Source organism: Clarias gariepinus, chromosome 4, assembly GCF_024256425.1.
Source record: "Clarias gariepinus isolate MV-2021 ecotype Netherlands chromosome 4, CGAR_prim_01v2, whole genome shotgun sequence".
Lineage (NCBI taxonomy): Eukaryota > Metazoa > Chordata > Actinopteri > Siluriformes > Clariidae > Clarias > Clarias gariepinus.
The window spans coordinates 27,244,050-27,268,407 of record NC_071103.1 but is presented as its reverse complement, the minus strand read 5'-3'; the positions used below and the strand labels follow the sequence as shown (position 1 = coordinate 27,268,407).

Here is a 24,358-nt window from a genome sequence, read left to right as displayed (position 1 = left end):
AAATGCATCAGTCCATGTGATGATGATCTATAACATAGTTTCACTTTTTTAACTGAATTAAAGAAATAAATAAGCTTTTTGATGATATTTTAATTTATTGAGCTGTTTTATTGATACATGACCTGTATTCGGTCATGTGTCCACAATCTGTTAGCCTTGTAGTGCACGTTAGGTAATCACATTTACATTATTTATTAACAAGAATTTTATAATTTTGCCTAAACACTTATTTTAAGTAACCACTTTATCCTGCTTAGGGTGGCAGTCGATCATGAGTCTATCCAGGGAACGTAAGGCTGAAACATGGCAGTACCTTGCACGGCACCATGCACAAAGTTTCACACCACTGATGAACATCAGGGAAACAGCACCAAGGTACAAAACTTTAGACCTTTTGGACCGAGTTTCATTAAACTTGTGAAACATTGTTGAATTTGGAAAAAAACATCTTAATCAGCACATGTAAATTACTGTACTGTATCTGTATTCAATTTGATTTAAATGAAGATATTTTAAAGAAAACTACTAGTGCACAAGTTCTTTATTTATTGCATGCCACTTCCAGGATAAACTGCCCCATAATGATCACCACAAAAACCCCTAAAAACAAACACTTTAAAGGCTTTAGTTAACATTCACACTGTCTTGTAACAACCTTGAAGCGCAGTGTCTATGTATGCTTAGCAAGAAAACAAAAAACAAATTTCTAATAACCAATTACACATCATTGTAAACTGTGATATATGTAAGGGATAATACGGCAGCACAATCTTTCGGTCTCCAAATTTATAGTCCACAATTACATGACCGTTTCAGTCTTTCTTCATTAGATTTAATAATTATTAGCAAAAAGATAAAGCTTTCGAACATTAAAGCAAGACAAGGAAAAAGAAAACCTACTGATCCAGTTTTACAGCCAAGGTACACATTATAATGGCCTGAAAAACACAAAGTGGTGTAGCTGACAATTAAGAGACAGGCGGTATGTGGGCTAATTTGAATGTTTGTTCCAGGTAGGGGTGGCGATAGGGCCCTGGGCAGATCTCTCCACTATGATGAGTTCATCTGGGTTGTTTAAAGCACTGTAGTGTACCAGCAAGTCCTGAATTGCTCGCTCCTCAATCTATAACAGAACACAGAAAGAACCAAAAATATGTGAAAGGTGAACATCTTGCAAATGCTTCCTTATACATTTAATTGTAATGACCCAAAAATGCAGTTTCACTTTCCTCTCTATGTAGTTAGTGCACACACAAGTAACCAGCAAATAAAGTAGAGACTTTTAGACTGTGGCCTTGTTGACTATCTGCTTTATTCAACAAAGAAAACAGGGCCACCACTGGATCACTGCCGACCGGATAATAGTCATGCTGTGGCTCAGCAATGGAACCTATATGTTTACCAGACTGTGTCAAGTGTACAGCATAACCTCGACATACGAATGCCCTGTTTAAAACTTGTTTGCATTGGGTGATTAAGTTTAATGTCTATTTATTTCATGTCTTTTCTAAATGTTTTAATTATATTGATATGCAAAAATATCATTCTAGTGTTGGAAAGTAGTAATACTGGTAATATTTTTGGGTGGTTGGAACGTATTATCTAGATTTACATTATTTCTTATGGAAAAAGCTTTGCCCCAATACCTCACCTTCAGAACAAATTAAATTAATCTACCAAGGTTTCTCTGACACACTGTTGAAAAAAATAGCAATGAGCTACATATATTATATTGTGCACTTGCTTACATGCCACACATACTACCATGTTAGAGTTATTGCTCTGCTGGGAAATCAACAAAATAACACTTGCTCACCCAGCCTGTTCCTGTTGAGCAGTTTCCCAGCATAATGTGCAGTTGCAAACACCTGTTTCATACACCTTTTGTTACCTGTATCTGTGCCAGAGGCTTTTCCCGACTGCGGATTAGTGCAGCTTCCTGCTGCTTCTCCTCTTCAACAATGGATGCAAAGGTGATTGCAGTAGCAGCCAGTGGACTGCCCACTTGTCCAAGCACCCATGGCCTAATGAGAAAAAATGTTGCCACTATTTTACATTTACCTTAAAAAAAATTAATAAATTGACTGATAAAACATTAAAGATAACAAGCTATTTACACATACACACTGATGAGCATAAAGGCCAGAGTAGGAAATGAAATGGAAAATGCTGCAAATGTTAGGAATAGTTTGGTGTCCCACCTCACCACAAGTCTGTCTTAAATCAAAATTTGTCTTGATTGTTAAAACCTTTCCTGCTCTACACACCCACTGTGAAGTTTTACATAGAACATGACAAGGATGTATTAATTGGGGTCAAATTCCACAAGACTTGTTCTGTGCAAAAGTGCCTTCCAAAATTCATCTGATCGCAACTGAAGCTTCTGCAGTCCCGATGAGCAAAACTGAGCTGGTTTCTTTCAAACTACAGTAGCTGTATGACTAGAACTAGTCAAAGTAAGAAATTTGATCCCGATTAATTTCACTGTACTCTCAATGAGGTCTGTGTGCAGAGCAGAATTTTTTTGTTTAAACAAGACCTATGGCAATATACTTATAGGCACCTCAATTTTGATTTTAAACAAACTTGAAAAACCCAAACTATCCCTTTAAGGTTTTAACTGCACGTTAAAGTGTCCAGTTGGAGAAGTCAATGGTAGTATAACCATCTTCTATACGCTCAACTTTGCCAGCTCCACAACAAATAATACTTAAATGCTCAATGTGCTGAGCAGAGTGAAAGATCAATGATGATTTAATGTCTGACTTTATCATCGGATTCTACAGTCACAGGCAAAACATTCTAATGAGACACCAGGGAAAAGTAACCAGACTTGTGCTGTAGCTACAGATTCATAACTACTTGCCACAGCAGCAAAGTGAAAGAGCAGGTTGCCAGAACAGCTCATCTGTAGAATGTTGTTAGATCGCTGCTGGCAGCATTCTAAAGAAATCTCCTTCGAGATTCTTGGTAAAAATATCAACAGAGGACAGGCAGAGTATTTAATATCCACACACAAAAACTCCTTGCAGTTGGACATCCAAAATGTATAAATAAGAGTAATAACAGTATGCAGCTAGGTGCTTGCTTAAAAAGCCATGCTTATATTTTATATTAAATTACAGCATGGTTCATAATCCCAGTCTTAAAATTAAAACTCTTGGAACTAGCTTTGCATTGTTAAATCTCATGTCATAAAGTGGCCGCAGATAAATTATTGATTTCGCTAAAGCTTGCTCCCTAAGGCCTGGTCATGCAGAATGCAATCAAGTTTCAAATCAGGAAGTATAAGAGTGCCATCTAGAGGAAAGCAAATGAACATAAGACAGTCATCACGACTTAGTAAAGTGACAACAAGAGTTAGTGATGCTTGAAGGTTGGGATGCGTGTCTAACTTTGTGTAGACAGAATAAAATTAAGTGCTGTCTCTCTCACCCTGCAGGTTTGCCAGCACTGCCAGGATCAGCAGACTTAAAGGTCACTTTTTTGGCACAAGTGGCTGTGCCAAAAGTACTCGCCGGACTCCCGGTACCCACTGCAAGAGTTGCAGATGATTTATCACGCTGCTCCTCCTCCATTAACAAATCTCGAAAAGACAGTGATGAAGGAGGGGACTGTACCGCTGTTGCCCTGAGTATGCACACACACAGTCTCACATTGTCAGTGTCACAGCAGGCTGGAAAGAGTATTGTAAAGATGAATCACAAAGTAGCCAGATACACACCAGCCCTTTGCAGGCTTAACTAAAGCAACTCCAGGGGGAGACTTGGCAGATGATCCATCAACACTGGACTCTCTTGTAGCCATAGCCATCATCTTCCTCTGCTTCTGAGACAATTTAGTGGGGATGATCGAAGGTTTACTGCTGTTTCCAGAGCTATAAATCATGAAAAGAGAGAGGAGGTGAAGACACTGTGTAACGTTTCAACCCATTGAACTCAAAATGATAGAGTGTTGACACTGATCACAGTTTTAGTGTAAATAGTACAGGAGTAGCGATCCTTACAAGCCAGGGCTTTTTGGAGTGGCTCCAAGGTTCAGCGAGTTGGCCTCCATCTCCATAATGGCCCTGAGATCCAGAACAGGTGCCGGGCAAGATGGACTAAACAAACAGCATCATAGGTCAATGAAAAACCGATGGTATATTGTAATTACAGTAAGTTAAACTATTATACTTAACTAATTTATTTATAATACATTTTATTGAACTTATGAATAAAACAGTCTGGTCTTTTAGACCCAGTATTAAACCAATACACATATTTGTTAAAGTATTTAAGCTCTCATATGATTCCTTGGGTTTCACCGTCTTCCATAGTTATGCATTTCCTGTTCCTGTGACTCCATAATACTAACACAACTGTAACCTCACTGATCACTTTCAAGGATCTACAACAGATTTATTTTTTTACACATGTTAAACAATAAATAAATGCATCCCTTAAAACAGGCAACGGTCGTAAAATACCTCACTCTTTATAAGAACTTAAAAATGAATTACGCCCTTCCTTGATGAGGTTTGATAGAACGTAATGAACAGAGCTCACCTTGCTTTAGCCCTTGGGATGGGTGCAGGAGAGGAGCACTTAACTGGCAAAGATCCTTTCTTCCAGTTTGGAGTGCTGGGAGGGGTCTTGCAGGCAACATGCTCTGACTTTTCCTAAAATGCAAAGAATTCTTTTCAGATTGTCTATTAAAAGAAAATCACAGTAAATATGTACAAGTGTTATAGAATTACCTGAACATAGGGTCTGTCCTGAAAGACTGGTGACTGAAGGTCTCGAGGGCTGCCCACTCCAATATAACTGCCCTCAGAATCAGATGTGATCAGCTCGTGCAGAGATTCCACTGAGCAAGCTTTCCTGGAGTCTACCAAACCTAAGAACGATGTAAAAGTTTTTATTTAACCCTGTAATCTGTTACGCAGAAAACAAATCATAAACAATTCTAAATGGATTTGTATGTGTACAAATGAAATAAAACACTCGCCAACAGAGGGTGGACTCTGAATGACTTCAGTGGGTGAACTCTGGATGATATCTGATAGGTTGTATCCTCCTGAGCTATCCAAGCGGCGACGTGGTTTCTTCTTAGACTTGACCTTAGTTTTCTTCATCAGACCATCACTGAACATAAATTAAAGCAAGGTTAGAGCACTGCACAGTATAACTCGGTCAGGTCTTACAGAACAGTCAGCTTTGACAGACGTACTTGTATGAATGCTCCTGTTCAGGGCTGGTTTTACAGCTGGTGGTCGAATCGAGGCTCATGTCTTCATAGGCACTCAGATCAGGGGCACTGAGGTAGGGCGTGATATGTCGTCTCTGCATGGCTGGAATCTTAAGAAATAAAATCAGGATACAAGAATTTCAGACCAGTCTAGGGCTTTAAAGCTGTCCTTATTTATCTAAACTCACCATTTTCCTATATGATTCAGACAGCTCCAATAACACATCATCACTCAAGATCTCCAGGGCCCTGGGACAAATAAAAGTTTATTATTCTTTTAAAAAACACAGCAGGAAGTTTGTCTAAAATAAGCATTCACTATGCCAAGTCTTGGATTAGTCGAGGTTCCTTCAACAAATCATTTTTACAAGTAATGGGTTAGAAAAACACATCTGAAACCCAATACATGGCTGAAATGGTTTCTGTTCTTCCTGAAAGGTAATGGAAAAAGGTTAAAAATAAATATTTTGAGTTATTTTGACTTAAAACGCGGAGGGTGAATAACTACTCACTTTAACTCCAGCAAGGAAGCCATGTTGAGACCAATAAACTGAAGGCAGGAGAGTTTAAGCTGCTCAGCATTGTACATTACAGCAAACTCCAGTAGCTCTCCAGCATTCTTCAGAGTAACTACACAGGCACAAGAACATATACTTCAGTTTTATAAATCTGTGCGTCAGGAATTTCTAAAACTATATTCCATATTTTATATACAGGATAATAAAAATTAATGTTTTTCATTTATTCACATTCATCTCTTTAAAGAAAAGAAAGCATTTCCCAATACACAAGTCATTTCTCAGACGGTTATCATTTTGATCACTAATTTTACTTATATTTTAAATAAATAGACTTAAGAACCACACTAGAGACCAACTACTTCTACTAATAATAATTTAGATATCATCACTGCCTAATAGGTAAATTTAGATGAGGGGTGTTACTACAAAATGCATTTTAACCCAGTATTCTAAATTAAAATCTCTTAATCCATAATTCAAGTTTTAACAAATTATTATTTCACTAGAGGGCAAAATAGAGCAATAGACCGTATTTTATTAGCATGTTTAAAATTTTATTTATTTATTTCAATATCATGGCTAATTTTATATGGGATCATGACCTAACAACAATAAGGTATTAAATTGTATAATATTGTATAATTATAATCCCATCCAATCTGTATGGTAAATTAAGAATAGTTTACCATATATTATTTGGTGTGTGTGTGTGTGTGTGTGTGTGTGTGTGTGTGTGTCTGTGTAGGGGGGGGAGGGGGGGTCGTGTCATCGTCATTATTATTATTATTATTATTATTATTTTATGGCTTGCTCATCTGACATTAAATTAAGTTTAAAGTGTGACATTTTGGCTGAGAAGAAAATGTTTTCATGATCTGCCATCAGAATGCCTTTATGAGACGACTTTTTAGGACAAGATCAATTTCATACCTGGAAGACTAGCCTATAAATTTCCAGGTTTTCTTTTTTTCTGGAAAAGCTTGACAGTTTATGCACAAAAATGTTTAAGATAAAAAAAATAAAATAAAAAAAAAAAAACACTCACGGTTTTCAGTAATGGCCACTTCACATATCTCCTTCAACCGAGTGATGAGCAGCTGATCAGCCACTACCAGGACACTGCATGCAAACTCCACACTCAGAGACTCTGCACACACACACCTCACAGTTACTACCATAACCATAATAATGATTAAAATCAGTGCTTAAAATCAGGATAATACCTCTGATAGTGGGAGAATCGTCTGTGTAGATGTACTCCAGTATGACCTGCAAGACCTTGGCACTGGTTGGCATCTCTAGTCCAGTACAGCTAGTAGACTGAAGGGGGCAGAAAAGATCCACATAACAATCCTTAAACCTGCTCCAACTAACGAATGTGAACCAGATGTACTTCTTATGTAAACTGAACTTAGATGTTTTTATCTTTATTAATTGTATTTATACCTCAATCCAGGGATTTCCCAACATACTGTTAAAATACTCTGCAAGACAAAGGAATAAGAAAACTATTAACTATATAACTCATTATGGAGTTAAATTTATTTTTTATTACTTAATATGCGAGTCACAAACAGTACGGCTTTTGCACTGTTAACAACAGCAACATTTCAACATTCAAAAAAACACCTAGTTTACACCACTGCCACAGACTGAGAACTGCTTATGCATGTCATTCTCATGTGTGTAAACAATTTAACAGGACAATGGCCGATTTTTTTTTCTTTTTTTGCTTTTAAAAAATATAGCACATTGCATTTGACCAAGAGAGACATGCATCTGCTCAGTTATCTGCTTTCTGTATCTCTCTGCATCTGTTAATACAAGATGTAACGGTTGCATCTGGCATTGGGTTCCTGTAATTCTTCAACAAGTTGAAAGATGAGAATTATATTACACACAAAGGCTACATTCAGTTATGTTAAAATCAATCAAAACTTCCACAAAAAGAAACAAAACACCCTTATGACCTTAGATTGTTTACAACATGCAAACCAGCAAAGCACAAAAACAGAAAATGGTTGCAATTTGTTTAAAAAGGCTGTAGTGCTCTCAATTCAAGTAAAGATTTGGTAGCTCAGCTATGAAAGGAGAAAAGACTTAAGGGCCTGAGGGAAAAAAAGAAAGGGAACAAAAAAGAACAGCTCATGAAATAAATCTGAATGTCAAGTATTTTTTTTATTAATGATTTTTCTGCAAATGGCAGAAAGAGCAAGATGAATTCTTAACTGCACAAAAGAAGGTTATCTGCTCGATACAGACGAATGTGTCAAATGTGAATAGATAGCCCCTTTACCTGCAGCAGATAGACTTAAAATGCGCTGCTAAAGCAAGTGTAGGGTTTTTCAAAACCAACAATTGAAGGCTGTTCACTTGACAGTCAAGTCATTCATCTATTCAAACCAGACTAAGACTCAAAACCAGTCTCAGTCTGATATAAATATAAAAATATGATATAAATATTGAAAAACCAAAGGAGTAAGTGAGTTTCTCTATAAAGACCCTATAGTGCATTTACAGTGTGTCCACAGACTTTTGGGCATCACTGACTGTAACAACAGTTACTCCAACTACTTATAGGCCCTGTTATTTTTTTTCTACACACTTCAACTGATCTGGTACATTACATATTGTACATTACATTGTATGTATATTACATGCTGTTATGAAGTTGCATTGTTTAAACAGCCATCAACCACAATTCATTTCTAGTTTTAAATGATCGGACAGTTTGCAGCATGATCAGACATGACCAGTCTCAAGTCTCAGATATATTATTTAGTCTGATCATGCATAGGCTCCTGAGTGGTGCAACACTACAGAAAATTGTTTGTCTGGTCATCTGGAGATCCCAAGTTCAAATCCCGGGTGATGATACAGCCATCAGACTGGTTGTGCCCTCAAGGTGGCAGATTTGCACTCTCACATCATTCATAGCAACACTAGCCATCATGGGCATCGGTGAGCTCAAGTAGGTCGTGCTTTCCTCCCCTAGTGCTGTGTGAGCAGCAGAGTAGCAGCATGTGACGGGCTTCCCTCTTTCTAACTGTTAGCAATATTCAATTTTTTTGTAACTTTTTATTGTGATGTTTTTAAAAATTAAAAAGATGTTTAACATTTCATGTGTTATTATGAATATATTATTTAATTTTCAGTTAAGGCAAAGCTACAAAAATGTTTGTACCTGCTGTCAATTACAGTACAGTTCTTTGAATAAAAGGCAATTAGAATTAGAATCAGCAAAGAAAACTGCAATTAGTGCATCACTACTCTTGAATGATGGTTATAAAAATGGTTATATGGTTAAAATGCATACAATCTATAGCATTTTAAATCCAATTAGAATGTCTTATTTCTTACAGACAGACATGTCTGTATATTTTAGCACAGCTTTGAAGCTTATGCTTCCACACTTCCCCTCGATTTTTATGTAGCTTGCATAGAGGAAAGGATAAGTCAGTATAGCTCACCCAGTCGGGCACACAGAATGCATTTGTGACAGGGGAACTCCTTCCCATCCTCAGACCTCAAGGTGACGTCACAGAGGTAGGGGCTGTGGTAATAGAACATTATTTATGAACTGTGAATTAAACAAGCCTTCTAGCAGAAAGTAATAATAAATAAAGACACTGTATGCTTCACACGACTTTAAACACTCACCATTTCTTTAGGCAGAATTTTGGTCTGTTGCCACTCTTCTTTTGCAACACATTGATTTGCCCATTTTCATACTTTACTCCATCGAGCCTATTAGAATTAATTAAAAAACACTGTATATAAAATTATTCTTAAAAATCTGAATATTTTCCAATATTCAATTTGAAAACAACATTTGGACAGTTAAAAAAGTCTATACAGCTACCAGGCACTTTTTCTTAGGTATAGTGTCTACAGGATAAGGCATGCAATATTGGACACAGAGCTTATTATTGGACACAGAGCAATTTTTTATTTGAATTTGAATTTATTATAGTATATACAGTAAATTAAAATATCTAGAAATCCCACCTTGCAGAGAGACTACCCAAACCCAGTTTCTTGGCTAATCCTTGCAGCATTTTCACAGGATTGTGGATAGTTTCATTAGCACTGCCACTTTTGTCCTTCTTCCCCGATTTGGCACTTTTGCTCTTTGGCTTTTCTTCCTGGCCGTGAACTGAGGCAGGCAGGGATCGGTAGATTTCCAGAGCAGAGCGTCCACTGACATTCAGATCCTGCAGGTTACAGATTATCTGCTGCTGCTCCTGCTTCTGCCCAGGGCCATGGCTAAGGCTTGAGATTGTTGGCCTTGCACCATGCACCAGCATCTCACACGAGTCTGTATAGATGAAATGCAATGCTTGCTCTAGCAAATCAGGTGAGATCATTTCCAGCACCAGAAGGTCACAGCCCACAGCGTCCATGCTTCTCCTCACCTCCCCACCATCCTCATCTCGCTGGCCAGCCTCTGGCAGGAGTTGCTTGCGAAAAAACTCGGAACGCATAGACAGAATGTACTTGTGAGCTGGAAAGACACGATCACCAGCCTGAAGGGTGACATCATGAATGCTGTCTGTCTCATCAGCTTCAACCATGAGCTGCTGGAAGTGCCGGGTGAATAAGGAGGCTGAAACATTAGGGACTTCATACATGCTACAAATACAGATACAGACAGAGAGAGAGAGAGAGAGAGAGAGAGAGAGAGAGAGAGAGAGAGAGGGATGGAGAGAGAGAGGGAGAGAGAGAGAGGGAAAAAAAGATCCCTTTCAGCTTTAAAAAGTGGACACATAGATGCATTTGTATGTACTATGTACAGTATGTGCAATGTGTTGCAAGGTAAAACTGTATGCACGTCCTGCATCAACTATGCTGCAGTACAGTATGTGCTTGACCATAATATGTTAATAAGGTAAGGAAAACACAGTTACAGTGACTAAACTTGATTAGACAATGTTTTTAGGCTGATATTTAATGCCACATTGCATTCTAGTTAAACAGCATACTGTATTTATGTATTTATGTGAAGCTCGGTTATTGCATGCATAAGTCTACATGCTCTTCGATGTGAACAAGGGCAACATAATGTCAACTGTAACACTTGTTCAGCTGACGTATTGTGTGGCCAGAGCAAAGTAAGCCATTTTAATGCCACAAATTTAATAACACAATTGAATTTATAGCTCTGGACAACCTGATAGTCTCTGTTCTGGAAGACATTAAGATTTGGTGGCCGATACAGTCTGTTTATATCAGGTCTTTGCTGTTTTTATTATTATTATTACTCCTAGTGGAGCAGATTTTTACTCTCTGATGTGCGTTTACTCATTTTGATTAAGTTTAACTGATGAATTAAGAGTAGAATAAAACAAAATCAAGCATGCTCTAGCTTGCACACCGGCAAAAGCTAAGACGGCTTTAAATGTGAAAACGTTTAAACAAGAATATTAATTTCATGTATAATGAGTGTGGATGTACACTGCTTTTGGAATAACATACCTGGTTTTGGGATCAGACTGGAGCACCCCATAGTTCCGGCCCTTAGAGTCCATAGTAATGCTAACAGCTCGATGAATGTAGGGTAACCTTTCCAGTCGAATCCGCTCATACAGACTTCCACTGTCAGAATGAGCGCACACCTCTGCCCATAGGCAAACATCAACATTCATGTAGACATTAAATTATTTTATAGGCCAGTCTATTTTATATCTGAAATTATTACAAAATTAGTATCTGTTCAGATTTTACCTTTTTTATCCATACCCTTCTTGTATTCACCAAGCCACTGGCCACTAAAGCCCTCTCCATCCTGCGTTATGAACATCATTTTGTTCTTGCCAATGGCGATGTCCGACATGAAAACTTGTCGCCCATAGGCCCACCTGCACTGTCTTAAAGAAGTACCCACAGCGCGCCAACAGAACACCTGGGAGAACACAAGACCACAGAAATAAATTGTATAAAGAATGGGAATTGGAAAAAAAAAGAAAAAAAAAAAAAGAGTTAAGGTTCTTATTTTAAGCACACTCAATACACTTTTCGGTGCTCACACAATTTTATATGGGGGGAAAAAAAAAAACATTCACCCTGCCGATCTCATCCAGGGCCAAGATGGATATCTTTTCTCCACCACTCTCGTTTAGGAGGTGGGGGTCTACCCGATGGTCCAAAGTGCCACCAGTTACAAGAACCTTCTTGATGTTTAGCTGCCTAAAGGACAATAAATATTACTGGTTATTAAGAACTAATATTTGACTAAGAATTGCTTCAAGTAATTCATTTTATTACAGTAGCAAGTTTAATAATTAACAGTACAAAGCAGCAAGACAGGATGAAAACTGCAGTGGAGATAATATGATGTGGACGCCTGAACACAACTGTCGAGATATATTACATCAGTTTAACTTTTCAAATTCTTCCACACATTGCTGATGTATTAGTGAGAAATACTGTAAACTTGCCAGGATTAAGGTTTATAGTCCAAATCATTGCAAAACTACTTACTTAGAGGCCAACTTCTTGCACTGGTATTCAGTAAGCAAATAGATATCCCCTTTTTCAGATAAACACACAGTAGCCCCGTTACTGGCTGCAACCATGGCGATGGTAGCATCCTTGTGGTGTAGAGCAGATACCTGCCGAGGCACAGTCACACACTTCTCCCCATTTGGGTCAAGCAGGTAGCCTGTGTGTAGATGAAAATTTACAGCAGAGCGTTAAATCACAGGCTCTATGGTTCTGTATGACACATATTTTGCTTTTTAAAGTGCTCAGTAAGAACACTGATAGCTAACTTAGGAGATTGTTAACTTTTGCTAGATATTTAAATAGGTATAAACGTTTTACATTAAATTTGAAAAATTACTAACTGGGCACTGCAAAGGTTAAACATTTTGGGTCTTGCTGTGGTCTTACATCATATTAATACACAATTACTGTGTGTCATTTCTCTCATTTGTTTCCTACCCAGCTGTCCTCCATTCAGTCCCACAGTGTAGACTGCATCTCTCGTCCACAGAACTGTGTGAAACCTTCCAGCAGCAACACCAACCACATTCTTTCCTTTCAAACACTTAGATGTCACCTGCATCCAATAATAAATGAAGGCTTAGACATGGACATTCATCATCCTTTCAAACCACAAGCCTTTCTTACAGAGGCAAGTTTGCCGTTTGCTCACCTGTTTGGGCACTTGGCTGGCAGCCGGAGGTGTCAGGCCCAGCTGGTGGTAGGTGTTGAGACCAAAAGTATAAACATAACCCTCCTCAGTCAGAACCACTGTGTGATCTCTTGCTGCAGCAACCTGCGAGCAGTGATGGGAGACCAGTCCCTCCACCATACGGGGAACCTAAAACAGACACAGTTAAATAAAAAATAAAAAAAAGCAAAGGAAATGATAATACCTGCAGCCAATAAAGCAAATAATTCCCACCAAGTACGTCTGTTCATCCCCATGTCCAAGACGTCCTCCCTGTCCATGACCGCAAGTGTAAACTTGACCCTTCTGGGAAAGAAAGACAGAGTGGAACTTGCACACAACCACCTGGGGGGGGGGGGGGGGGGCAAACAAAAAAAATATGTTGAAAGCAGCAGAATAAATATAAATTGGCTATTCAAACAATTATGCACGCATCATCCTGAACAAAACAAAGTTAAATATTACAGTGCTGGAGTGTTAAGGGTTAGAAAGCATCTAGACAGATACTTTGCAGAGTACCACGTTCTAGCTGTGGTTTACTCAATATGTATGCATGCTAGACTTTTTCTTTCATGTCCATTACTTTCTATTTTCTGTCTGGTGCGGTTTAAAGTGCAGTGGAGAAGAGGAACCAAAGCCACCCTCATCATTAATGCAAGGTGCTTTTCAAAGCCCAAACAAGAAATGAGATGTTCTGTAAAGCATCTTGCATATGGGGCAAAAGTGCCCTCACACACTTCCAGTCTCTCGTCACACATGCTGGGCTTATTGAATTTGAGCATGTTAATCATGAATTAATATTTAATTCTAGGCACCTGAAAAACAGCGTGGTTGGTTACAGTGTCCCGACTTTCCATGTATAGGTCACTTGAACGCTGAAGATAGTTAAGGGAATGTGATCCCCTACAGACTGCACATTATTAAATCAATGTCAACATGAATGGCCCCGTCAATGGCTTCCAGAAATGCATAAGCCAACATCAACTGAATGAACAGCATGCAGATGTTTGCAGAGCCACTTCATGCAGAACATTAAGAGACCAACAGGCAGTTTAACAGTGTACGTGCACATAATAGTGATCAATAGATGCTAAAATTCCCATATATGAATATCACAGACCATTTAATTATATGGGTGATGCAATACCCTACAGTAACAAGAAATTTATTGACTAAGCCCAGGTAAAAAACCCACTTTTTTGAAGCTGAAGGTTTGGAAAGACAGAACAGTGAGTGATGTCATGGTAATGATGGCTGATGTTGAAGATTCAGCAAGCATTATGTGCAAGAAAGAGCTCTTCAGTGCTCTTGCGAGTGTTTGCTCTTGTAAGTTAATGCAAATAAGGTAAAAGAGACATGGCATAAAGTATAAAATGACATTTGTAATATTACATTAGTATTCTGACAAGCTGTCCCAATTAAAATCTTTTTTTGTAATTTATTATTATTATTATTATTATTATAATAACAATATATATTATTATAACAATGTATATAACAATATAATTAAATTTGTCACATTTAGTACAATATTAATACCAGAGGTCAATATGTTGATCTAATACTAGCTTTGTGACGTATCACAGGCAACTTAAGATGATCGGAGTGATCATGTGAGAAGTCTGCATAAGTGCTGGGCTAGTAAAGGCCCTGAGAAATTTGTATCCTTAATAACTGCACTTCACAGAATGTATATCAAATAAATTTTAGGGAGGACAATAAAAAATGTAAACTAAAAAAAAAGGGTTAATCATTCATGTAATTACTTCAGATGTTATGAATCAGTTTTCAGGGTGAAGCTTAAAGTTCTAACAAAAGCTCAGCAGCAGTCAGGGTGACCATCATATCAATATCTACATCATATAAATTTGCTACACCTAAACCTTAGAGGAAAGTAGAAACCGTTGTGTTCATGTATCAAACTAGATTAACACGTGCTGTATAACTGTAAAAGTGTGCCCATTATTACAGATATCGGCAGATGGAATTTAGGGGAACTACTGAGGTCAGTCTAGGTCTCTTCAGTTGTTTACAAATATTCTGTTGGAAACATCTTCCAGCATAATCCTGACTTTCTAAAAAAATTCTAAAATAATTGAGATGTACATAAGAATTCAATTTTTTTATTAAATGGGTTCTTACCTTGAAACCAGTTTCCATAACAAACAAAAAAAATATATATAACATATATATAACATAAATCTATATAACTATAAGCTTCTGTCTGGACATTGGTCAGAACTTGCTCTTGTAATGATGTATTAAGTTCCATATGTTACAGGACCCAAAACCAGTCTCAAAAAAATGTTCTGTCAGTCTGGCCTGAGTTTGTCAAAGCCTCAGACAAGACTGGCTAGGCAAATTTAATGAAACTTTGGAAGTACTTTGGTATTTGAGCCATAATTTAAATCAAAATGTTTAGCAGAAGTAAAGTTAAGAGGAGTTATATTGCAGATTAGAAACAGCGTACTGCGCATCCGTCAAACTGTGGGTGCGCCGTAGTTAAATCAACCGCTGGACAGAATTTTAACCTGACGTTTGAACTGCACAAAATCAAAAAAAAAAAAATGTGCTAGATTTAATAATCTACTCTTAAAAAAACTTGCTCAATGTAAACAAATACCGTACCCGCACCTATAGATCTTAATTAGAAACGCTTAACTAAAGACTTTACTGGGATTACTTATATTATATATATAGAATAATATATAATATATAATTATATAGAATATTTTTACCGTTAACATATCAATGCCAAAAAAGTGGTATTTTAAATAAGTTCGCTGGAGTAGTTTAAGACAAAAATTGAACTTAAAACAAAAAAAAAATCTTTATCTGTTCTACTTTCTCGTCTGTGATTCACGATCTCTTATTACCGAACAGGGAGTGTTTTTGGCTGACAACGAACAAAGTAAAATACAAAATTTTATTCCTTTGTATTAATAGTTAGACAGAGAATTCTGAAAGAAAGACAGGCAGACATGTACATGTGCTTCAACCTGATTACATTAAAGCTGATCAGCTTATTTTTAGCTTTTAACTATTTCTACAAACTCCGTAAACATCAACCATGGGAACTTATGTAGTATAAGAAATTGACATAGCAAGAACTCAGATAAACTTTTCTGGTTTAAAGCATGTTATAAACAATATACTTGATGTTCTAGAAGAAAGAATGATAAAATGAAGAACAGTTCAAAAGGCTTTAAAAGTCATCCTCTTAAACTTGTTACAATATTACCTGCTTAATATAAACTCCAGTTCGTGCAAACAGGTCCACAATCTCAGGATTGTGTCTGCTCTCCTGGTTTCCATGTCCAAGGCTGAAGTTAGTATTGTTACCCCAGGTGTACACCTCAGTGGGATCTAGTGAATAAGAGCAGAGAAACTTACCCTTGTTGTACATTAGCCAATACAATGTGTGATATATTAAGATTGTGGAGTAATACATTATGAATTATTAATATCAATAATCAATAAGAATTATGATTGTATAATTATTTTATACAACTGGTAAATTATTTTTTACATAAAAAAGTGTGTGTAATGAAAGTTTACTGATTATGATTTAATATTAATCACCACTACTCTGAAACACAACATGAGCTGGGCGGTCCTTCATGGTTAGATCCAAAACGGAGAGTCCCTCCTTATCCAGAATGGAGAGTGAACCACCACGCTGAAAAGATACAATATGCAATGATTATTAGCCTTTATACCACAGGCTCCATTCTCAAATCTAAATAGTCAGAAAGAGTGGATTAATTCTCTTTAACAACACAGTTGTGACAGTAATTCTAATGTTTCATTGTATCACAGATTCGCACAGCAGGTCTCCCATATCATCTTAATCTAGTTCAGTGGTACCTCGGCATATTAATTGATGAATGTGAAATATGAATTTTTACCTAAAAAACTAAAAATAACTTTTTGCATCATTTTGGGTAGGATTCAGTGAAGACATAAGACCATGGGTCCTAAGAATGTTATCAAAAAGTGCAGCAAGGAGAAAAGGGAGACACTTTCAGTTTCGTTTTTAAAGCAGACAGTGCCAAGAGGAATCATACTGTAAATTAAGGTTAAGTAAGGTTTAATGTCTATTTACTTCATATTGTACTTCACGAACATGTCTTTTCTAAATGTTTGATTGTTTCTATATGCAATATATAATTATAATTATAGTGATAAAAAATATAAAACAGTGTTGGAAATTGGTAATTTTGGTTATGTTTTTGGGTGGCTGGAACGGATTATCTGCATTTATATTATTTCCTATGGGAAACTGCGTTTTGCAACACATTTCGCCTTAAGAACTCACCTCTAAAACAGATTAAATTCATACGTCAAGGTAACCACTGAATATCATATAAAATGTATAATAAAATTATATCACATTATTTAGCAAAGAAAATGAATAATGCTTCATCAGGTGTAGCTTTCTTTGAGAAAATTTATATTTAACAGTATAGAAGGAGTCTTCAGTGTGACTGTAGCTTGTGCTAAAAGTTAGTGGTTTAAGTTGGAATTGATTTTTCACCACATAATAGAGAATGTTTTTGTCTAATTTATTTTAAGATGAAAAGACTGATATAAAAAAAGGTGGTATGATGTAAATTATAAAAGGAATTTGTTTTCTCATTTATATGAAGCTTTAAATAGATATAATATAATAGAAATATTGCGTTATTTTTTAATAATAATAAAAAAAATTACAATCTCTGCCAAACTGAAATGATATATGAGGAACAAAGGCAATTTTGAACAAGATGAAAATAATCAGCTTTGCTTCATATCCGGATGCCTCATGCCACGCTGTTCTTGTTTGTTTTTTCTTCCTAGAACCAAATATTTTTATTCCTTACTTATTAGGTTACTTTCACATGGGGATTAGCAAAATGACACCACTTTAAATCTGTTCAGTTTCTTTTAATAGTGTACAGGATATTCTTGTGTATAATATGCTAAAGATAATTTTAAAAAATGACTTTTTAATAAAACAATATTAAAATATGAACCAATATTAAAATTAGATAATTTTGAATAAGATATTGTTACGCATCAGATCATCATCAGATCACCCAACTCATAGTTTCCGTTTGGGATTAATGTTGGTTCTCTGTATGCAATGAACAAATTCTAATGAACAAACATTTTTGTTTTTACCTATTCAAAAAATTTCCAGATTAAGAACTAAGCTTACCTTGACGAGGGCCATAAGACAGTGAACATGTCCATAGAAAATACTGCGATGAAGAGCCGTCCAGCCTGACTCCTTATCCTTCAACAACAGCTCAGCACTCTTGCTGTCCAGAAGCCATTCAAGCAAGGCCCGTTTTCCCAGGGAAGCAGAGAGATGGAGTGCTGTGCGGCCAAACTCATCCTTCAGAGTGGCAGCATTATGGCAGTAAGATGACAGGAAGGTCTTTAGCTGTCCTTCTGAGCCACTGGTCAGAGCAGCCACTATCACCTCGGCATGACGTGGTGAATGGCATTTTGGTGTGCAGTCTGGAGTTACCAAACTCATCTTACTCCCTTACTCAGAACACCTCACTGCACTCTTTTCCCCCCAGCAAATAAAAATCTGCCCTACTTCACCACAGTTTTACCAGCTCACCCACAAGCTTTGGTGAGAATCAAAATGAAAATCTGACGGGAAAAAAAGTAAACGTAGCCACACTTGGAAGAAAAGAAGAAGAAGAAAAAAAGACAACATTAAACAAAAAGGGCCCTCTGTTCAAAGTTTGGGGTGCTAGAATTGTGCAAGTGTTGGGTTTCCACCGCACCCTAGCAACCCCCGGGTGAATGTAAACCTTGCCTCAGTCCACCATATCAACAACGTGACCCACACAACACAGTGCTGGAAAAAACATCAGTGGCATCATTAACTGATAAATATTTGGCTATTTTTCTTTCTGTACAAAATTTTACAAACATATATTCTCAGTTTTGCAAAAATACTTTCTTTGTAATAGTCCTCTAGTCTAGCTTGGTGTGCAAAAGGCAGCAAAACTCAGAAACCACCTCAAAAGTCCATCAATCAGTCCATCCAGTTTGAGGGGAAAGACCCCTTCCCCCCAAAACGCTTTACCCTCTTAAACCTCCATAATTGTAAATGTAACCTGTATAGAAAAAAAAGGGACAAATTAGCACTAGTTGTAACAGAATACCATTTTAGTTATATTCAAAATTTGCTGGTTTACCCACTACCATTGCTGTCCAACAAGATAATTTATTATTAGAACAAGTGAAATTTAAAAATCTTCAAAATATTTTGGGTTTAAATATCTCACAATGTCATCATATAAATTATCGATTTCAAAATAAGAGGCTTTCTTCTTGCTACCCTCAATGCTACAGACATGATAGTCCCAGAGATGATAGTCCCGTCTGAATGCATACATGAAATGACAGGCGTCGTCTGAAAAAATTTCTAACTCAATCGTTGTTTGAAAAACTTCGTCCGAATAGGGTTTATCACGCGTTACGGGCTGTATCACCATGATTAATGTGGAAGCACTAGGTACCCCTAACCCCTACTCTCTGAGAGAACTCGGCCAATCAGTTCTCGCTAGACCTTCGGCTGCGAGAGGTTACAGCATCACCCAGAAATCAACCCAGCGGACTCCGGATGATAGGACGAGCACTTTACCACTGTGCCATTAGGAGGAACGCTTAAAAAAACGCATGTGTTTTTATGGAATTGTTGTATTCTTTTACTCAGATTGGATTAATTTTAAATGGAGAGCTAGGAAGTGTAATTGTCACTTATCTATACCTGAGATTTTAGTCCTGCCTGTATGTGTCATGCATTTGGTTTTCCTAAAGCCTGTCCTTCACATTTCTGATAACCAAATAACCCATCTAAACTGAGGTTTTGGGCTTTACAACCTGAAGAGCTCTGAAACCAAATTAAAATAAAATTACTGAGTGATTCAAAATGCATAACAATAAAGTCTATGCCAAGATGATATTTATAAGGACATGTCAGGGAAATTATTCTTCTGAGGAGTTTTAAGCAGGTTATAATGGTCTAAGCAGAGGTTTGGCCTATATATTTTCATGGACATGTGGCCTACTGATGATCAGTCCAACTTGCACTGGGACTCCCTCTACAGGCTCTTAGGTACAACATTGCTCAAAGTAATGAGTCTGTATTTTAAAAAAAGATATACACCAATAAGCCATAACAATAAAACCACCTAGGATTTGGGTTGTGCCACTGGCCCCTTAAAGAGTCGCTTCTTAGGCCCGCTCAGGATGTGCTGTGGTCAGAGGATGCTTTGGGTGCTCTGGGTTGCAGGGTGGGGCCTTCGTGGATCAGACTTGTCTGTCCAGTGCATCACGTGGATGCTTGATCGGATTGGGATCTGTAGCGTTAGGAGGATGATTCAGCAGCCTTGGGCACTTCACCTGCTCTGCCCTGTGTGTAGCGGGCTCTGGTGCCTTTCTATCAAGGCCGTCATTGACTTTTTTCAGCAAATTTTGCTCTATTAGCTTTTCTGTGGGATTGGACCAGACAGGCTATGCTTTGATCCCTGCAGGCATGAGTGAGCCTGGGTGCCCCTGATCCTGTAACTGGTATATAATGGTTATGTGTCGCGAGTTTGCTGGTGTATATTTGGTTCCGATTAGATTCTTTAAGTATTAAGCTTTTATAAATATCCTAATTCTATATTATATTTCACCCCTATTTTGCTACAATTTTAAACATAAAAATGCATTTCTGTTGCGCTTCTGTGCTTTATATAAAATTGTTAGAATCTGAGGCTGATCGGCCAATCACCAGTCACAACATCAACTGAAAACCAGCCATTTTTGGAAACTGGCTGATCAACCAGTTAATTTTTATTATAAATGCAAAAATAAAATAAAAATAAATTTGCAGGTTGGCAATACGTAATTAACTTCACAAAACAATCACGATTCATAACTGAATAGATCCCCACCACCACCATCTCTATTGATTTGATACTCGGGATAATTTTTTGCCTAGGTTATCACACCAAGGAAATATCAAACGAGAACAGTTTTTCGATGGAATCTGAAATAATCATTATATTTATCTTATTAAGCTTTATCTTCTACATTATCTTTTTTGTAGCACTTTTTCTCCTAGCACTTTTGACATCCTTAGACAGCTCCAACCCTGGATTGTTTGGTTCTGATCCCCTGTAGTTGTTGTTGATCTTTCGGCTGTTCCCAGCAAGGGGTCGCCACAGCGCCCTTCCTGACACAACCCTCCCATTTTATTGCGGGCTTGGGACCGGCACTGCATCCAGTGGCTGGGGTTTGGGCACTGGCTGAGAATCGAACCCGGGCCTTCCACATGGCAGGCGAAACACTAGTGCCCCCTCTGATCCCCTGTAGTGGTGGTGTAAAAATGTTTGCAATACCCACATCATATTTTTTTGCTGCTGTTTTTCAATCCTCCTTTTTCAAATTAAAACAAATGGTTGATCATTCACCAACTGTAATATTACCCACACTGCCGGCTATACAGCAACCCGTGCTGCTCTTGAGCAGTTATGCTTTGCATTTCCTTAGAAAACGCATCTCTAGTTTTCCATCTGGTGGTGATTTTATTTGCATATCATTATTAAGTTTCTACATTTCATACCACTCTTTTTTCCTTAAAGCATCTAACATTGTGTTTCAGTCTATGACTGTGTAAACAGCTATATTCCATGAGGTGAAACAAACTAGCTGGACTTTAAATCATTAGTTTGTTTTGCTGCATTTAAGGAGAAGATATTTGTTTATACATAATGGTGTAAACCTTCTGACCATGCGGAATTCTTGAGGCGATGGCTTAAGGCCTTCAGTGAGGACATAAAAAAAGCTGAAATTGAAATTCAGCCAATCAGATTTTTTTCCTGCCGTTGTTATATTGTTACTGAACACTAGAGCGTTTCTCTAAAGCATTATTTGACATGCTCTAAACTTGGCCTGCAGGCTCCTGTCATGTAATAAATGATGACGAATTTAAGACTGATGAACAACACGGCCAATTGTGGACTGGTAAGACTATGGTGGGTGGCATTCACAAAAAGATATATCACAAGGATCACTCTGAAAGAATCATACTTTTTAATTTTTTCTGTTTGTGCTTTCCTCTTAGTTTAGTCCTCATTTTTAGAAGAATATCAGAAGAATATCTTGGCATGGGCTTCTTTTTTTATTTATTTTACTTAAAATTTATCACATTTCTACTGAGCAGCATATATCCCCTTTATCCACCACAACTGTTATTTTTAAACAAACTTGGCTACCCACAGGGTGCCTATGTGGAAATAGCTTAGAATAAACCACATTTAGCGATATAAAGAAACGCCATTTTACCACCTCAAATGCCTGAAAGGTCTCAAAACTCAACTTGACCACGAGAGTGTGTTAAGCATGAGTGCATGAGTTTCAGGACTAATTTGTGCTCGCTGTGTTTTGAGGGTGGTGTAGATGTGTTTAATGAAGAAGCTTTGAGACTAATTAACTAACAGTTTGACGTTTAAAGAAAAAGGCTGCACACAACTTTTGACAATGTAATGCCATCAAAATGTGTTTCTATTGCACCGCTTAGAAGCTTGTGCACTCAGCACACAAAGGGATATATCCCAGGCTTATTGGCCAATCAAGCTGAAAACCAGCCAATTCCAGTCACTAGCCAGTTTACCAGTGCATCCCTAATTTAAAAAAATTAATAAGAAATATTTTATGAAACAGTTTTTGTAGTCAGTGTGGCGATGCTGGAATTGCCAGACAAAGGAATTACGATACATAACTAAATAGATTTGTCTCCATCTCAATTAACCAATAAGATTTGTCAAATTTACTGCTCCATGCAAGACAATCTAGCTGTAATCCAGCACTAACGTATATATCCTCACTAGCCATTAGCATTACATGATTGCTAATAGCTTGTGTAGTCATGTGTAGAGTTTTTAATTGAGTAAGATATTTGTGAATTCTTTCACAAACACCAGATTGTGTCGGCCTGCTTAAAATCCACTTCCCCTTCTTCCATCTTTATTTTTACAGAGAGCGCCTGCACAAAACTGTGAAACCTTTTTTGTTTAACCGACCAGCGCGAGCGATTGTACTGTATGTTAACAAACACAGCTAGTGTGTGTGCACGAAGGGGAGGAGCTATTCATAAACAGAACTGTGGATGTGTGTGAGAGAGGGGCTGAGCAAATCAATACTCTGCACATAATTGAATACAATTTTATAAATTTTAAGTAACTAAAAATGGTTATGTATAATTAATATGTGGAGGTCAGTGTTGATACGTAAATACTTCAGTGTAAGAAGAAACACTGTGTTTTGCTTCTAAGGGGACAATATGTGTATATCGATAATTATTAACGTTCAGTTGATTACTGGTTGTTAACGTGTTTGACTATCTGTTCATAAAAACATGCAAACGTTGCATCCCGAATCTCAGAGCTTGCTGAAGGGCCAAGAATGAAGGGCACGGTTCAATACAGTATAATGCAAGATGATATACATGGAACAAGAATCATTTGAAATACAGACTGCTAGATAAATGTTTTTTTCTGAAACTTTAGACTTCTTCATCTAGATGCTTTGCAATATGTAAATGCCCCCCACCCAAACCTGAAGCTGTTAGTTTGTTAAATTTTGCAAACAAGTCAGCTGCTCTGAGAGAGAGAGAGAGATAACACACAGCAGGAGACCTCCAGAAACAACCAATTATACAACTCTTGCTAGGATGCTTGCTTTATGCGTCAAATTTCAGCTGTGTATTCTTATTTATTACATTAACCAGAGTACTAGGGTAATTAAGCACTTGCATATTTGCAGCACTAGCTCACTAGTTTGCTGCTTATTCAGACTTAACACTTGACTATGGGTGTGTGGCATTCATTTTCTGTAGTTTGTAGTTTAAATGATAATCTATTTTATAAATGAAGCTAATATATATATATATATATATATATATATATATATATATATATTAATAAACCTTCGAACTGCTGAAATAAAACTCACGCAGAGTAGTTAGCTACCGAGCTAAACCTAGCTTAGCTTACAGTTACATGATGTCACCACACAACATCATAACAGACAAACCTGACAGCCGTTTGAGTTTCTCACCTGCCGCTAGATGAAATAAGAAGCAGTTTTGGTGTTTGATTCGGCCTGAAATCCCTGGAGGAACATGTTTAAAGGAATAGTCCTGCTTTTACAGATATTCTGCAGAGCCCCAGCCAGAGAGAGCTAGCCAGGTAGGACCTGGAAAAGCAAAGAACGCTGATTGGCTCCCGAAATTAAGTATCGTCAATTCCTATTGGTCGGTCTTTTTGACAACTTTGACAGCTGGCTATGAACTGTTTAATAATGCCTAGTCCTAGTATGGGAACTTGATATATCGCGATGATTACGTTAAAATGAATATTGCTTATTTCCACCCAAGTGA

The 24,358-nt window shown here is 37.4% G+C and overlaps 1 protein-coding gene across 1 annotated transcript; it reads right to left on the bottom strand.

Annotated features, from left to right (window-relative positions):
- Positions 1 to 523: 523 nt before the first annotated feature.
- Positions 524 to 24,358, bottom strand: ibtk (inhibitor of Bruton agammaglobulinemia tyrosine kinase). Its single transcript, XM_053494043.1, has 28 exons — positions 24,037 to 24,358; positions 18,125 to 19,043; positions 16,507 to 16,603; positions 16,166 to 16,290; positions 13,159 to 13,269; positions 12,907 to 13,074; positions 12,693 to 12,810; positions 12,231 to 12,411; positions 11,813 to 11,936; positions 11,475 to 11,652; positions 11,226 to 11,367; positions 9,759 to 10,382; positions 9,411 to 9,497; positions 9,221 to 9,303; positions 7,197 to 7,234; positions 6,974 to 7,070; positions 6,796 to 6,897; positions 5,742 to 5,859; positions 5,418 to 5,478; positions 5,212 to 5,339; positions 4,990 to 5,126; positions 4,739 to 4,878; positions 4,548 to 4,660; positions 4,007 to 4,102; positions 3,725 to 3,877; positions 3,436 to 3,630; positions 1,892 to 2,024; positions 524 to 1,123 (listed from the first exon to the last, which is right to left on the bottom strand). Exons 2-28 carry the CDS (start codon positions 18,446 to 18,448, stop codon positions 992 to 994), a joined length of 4,005 nt encoding a protein of 1,334 aa, XP_053350018.1. The 5' UTR covers positions 18,449 to 19,043; positions 24,037 to 24,358; the 3' UTR covers positions 524 to 991.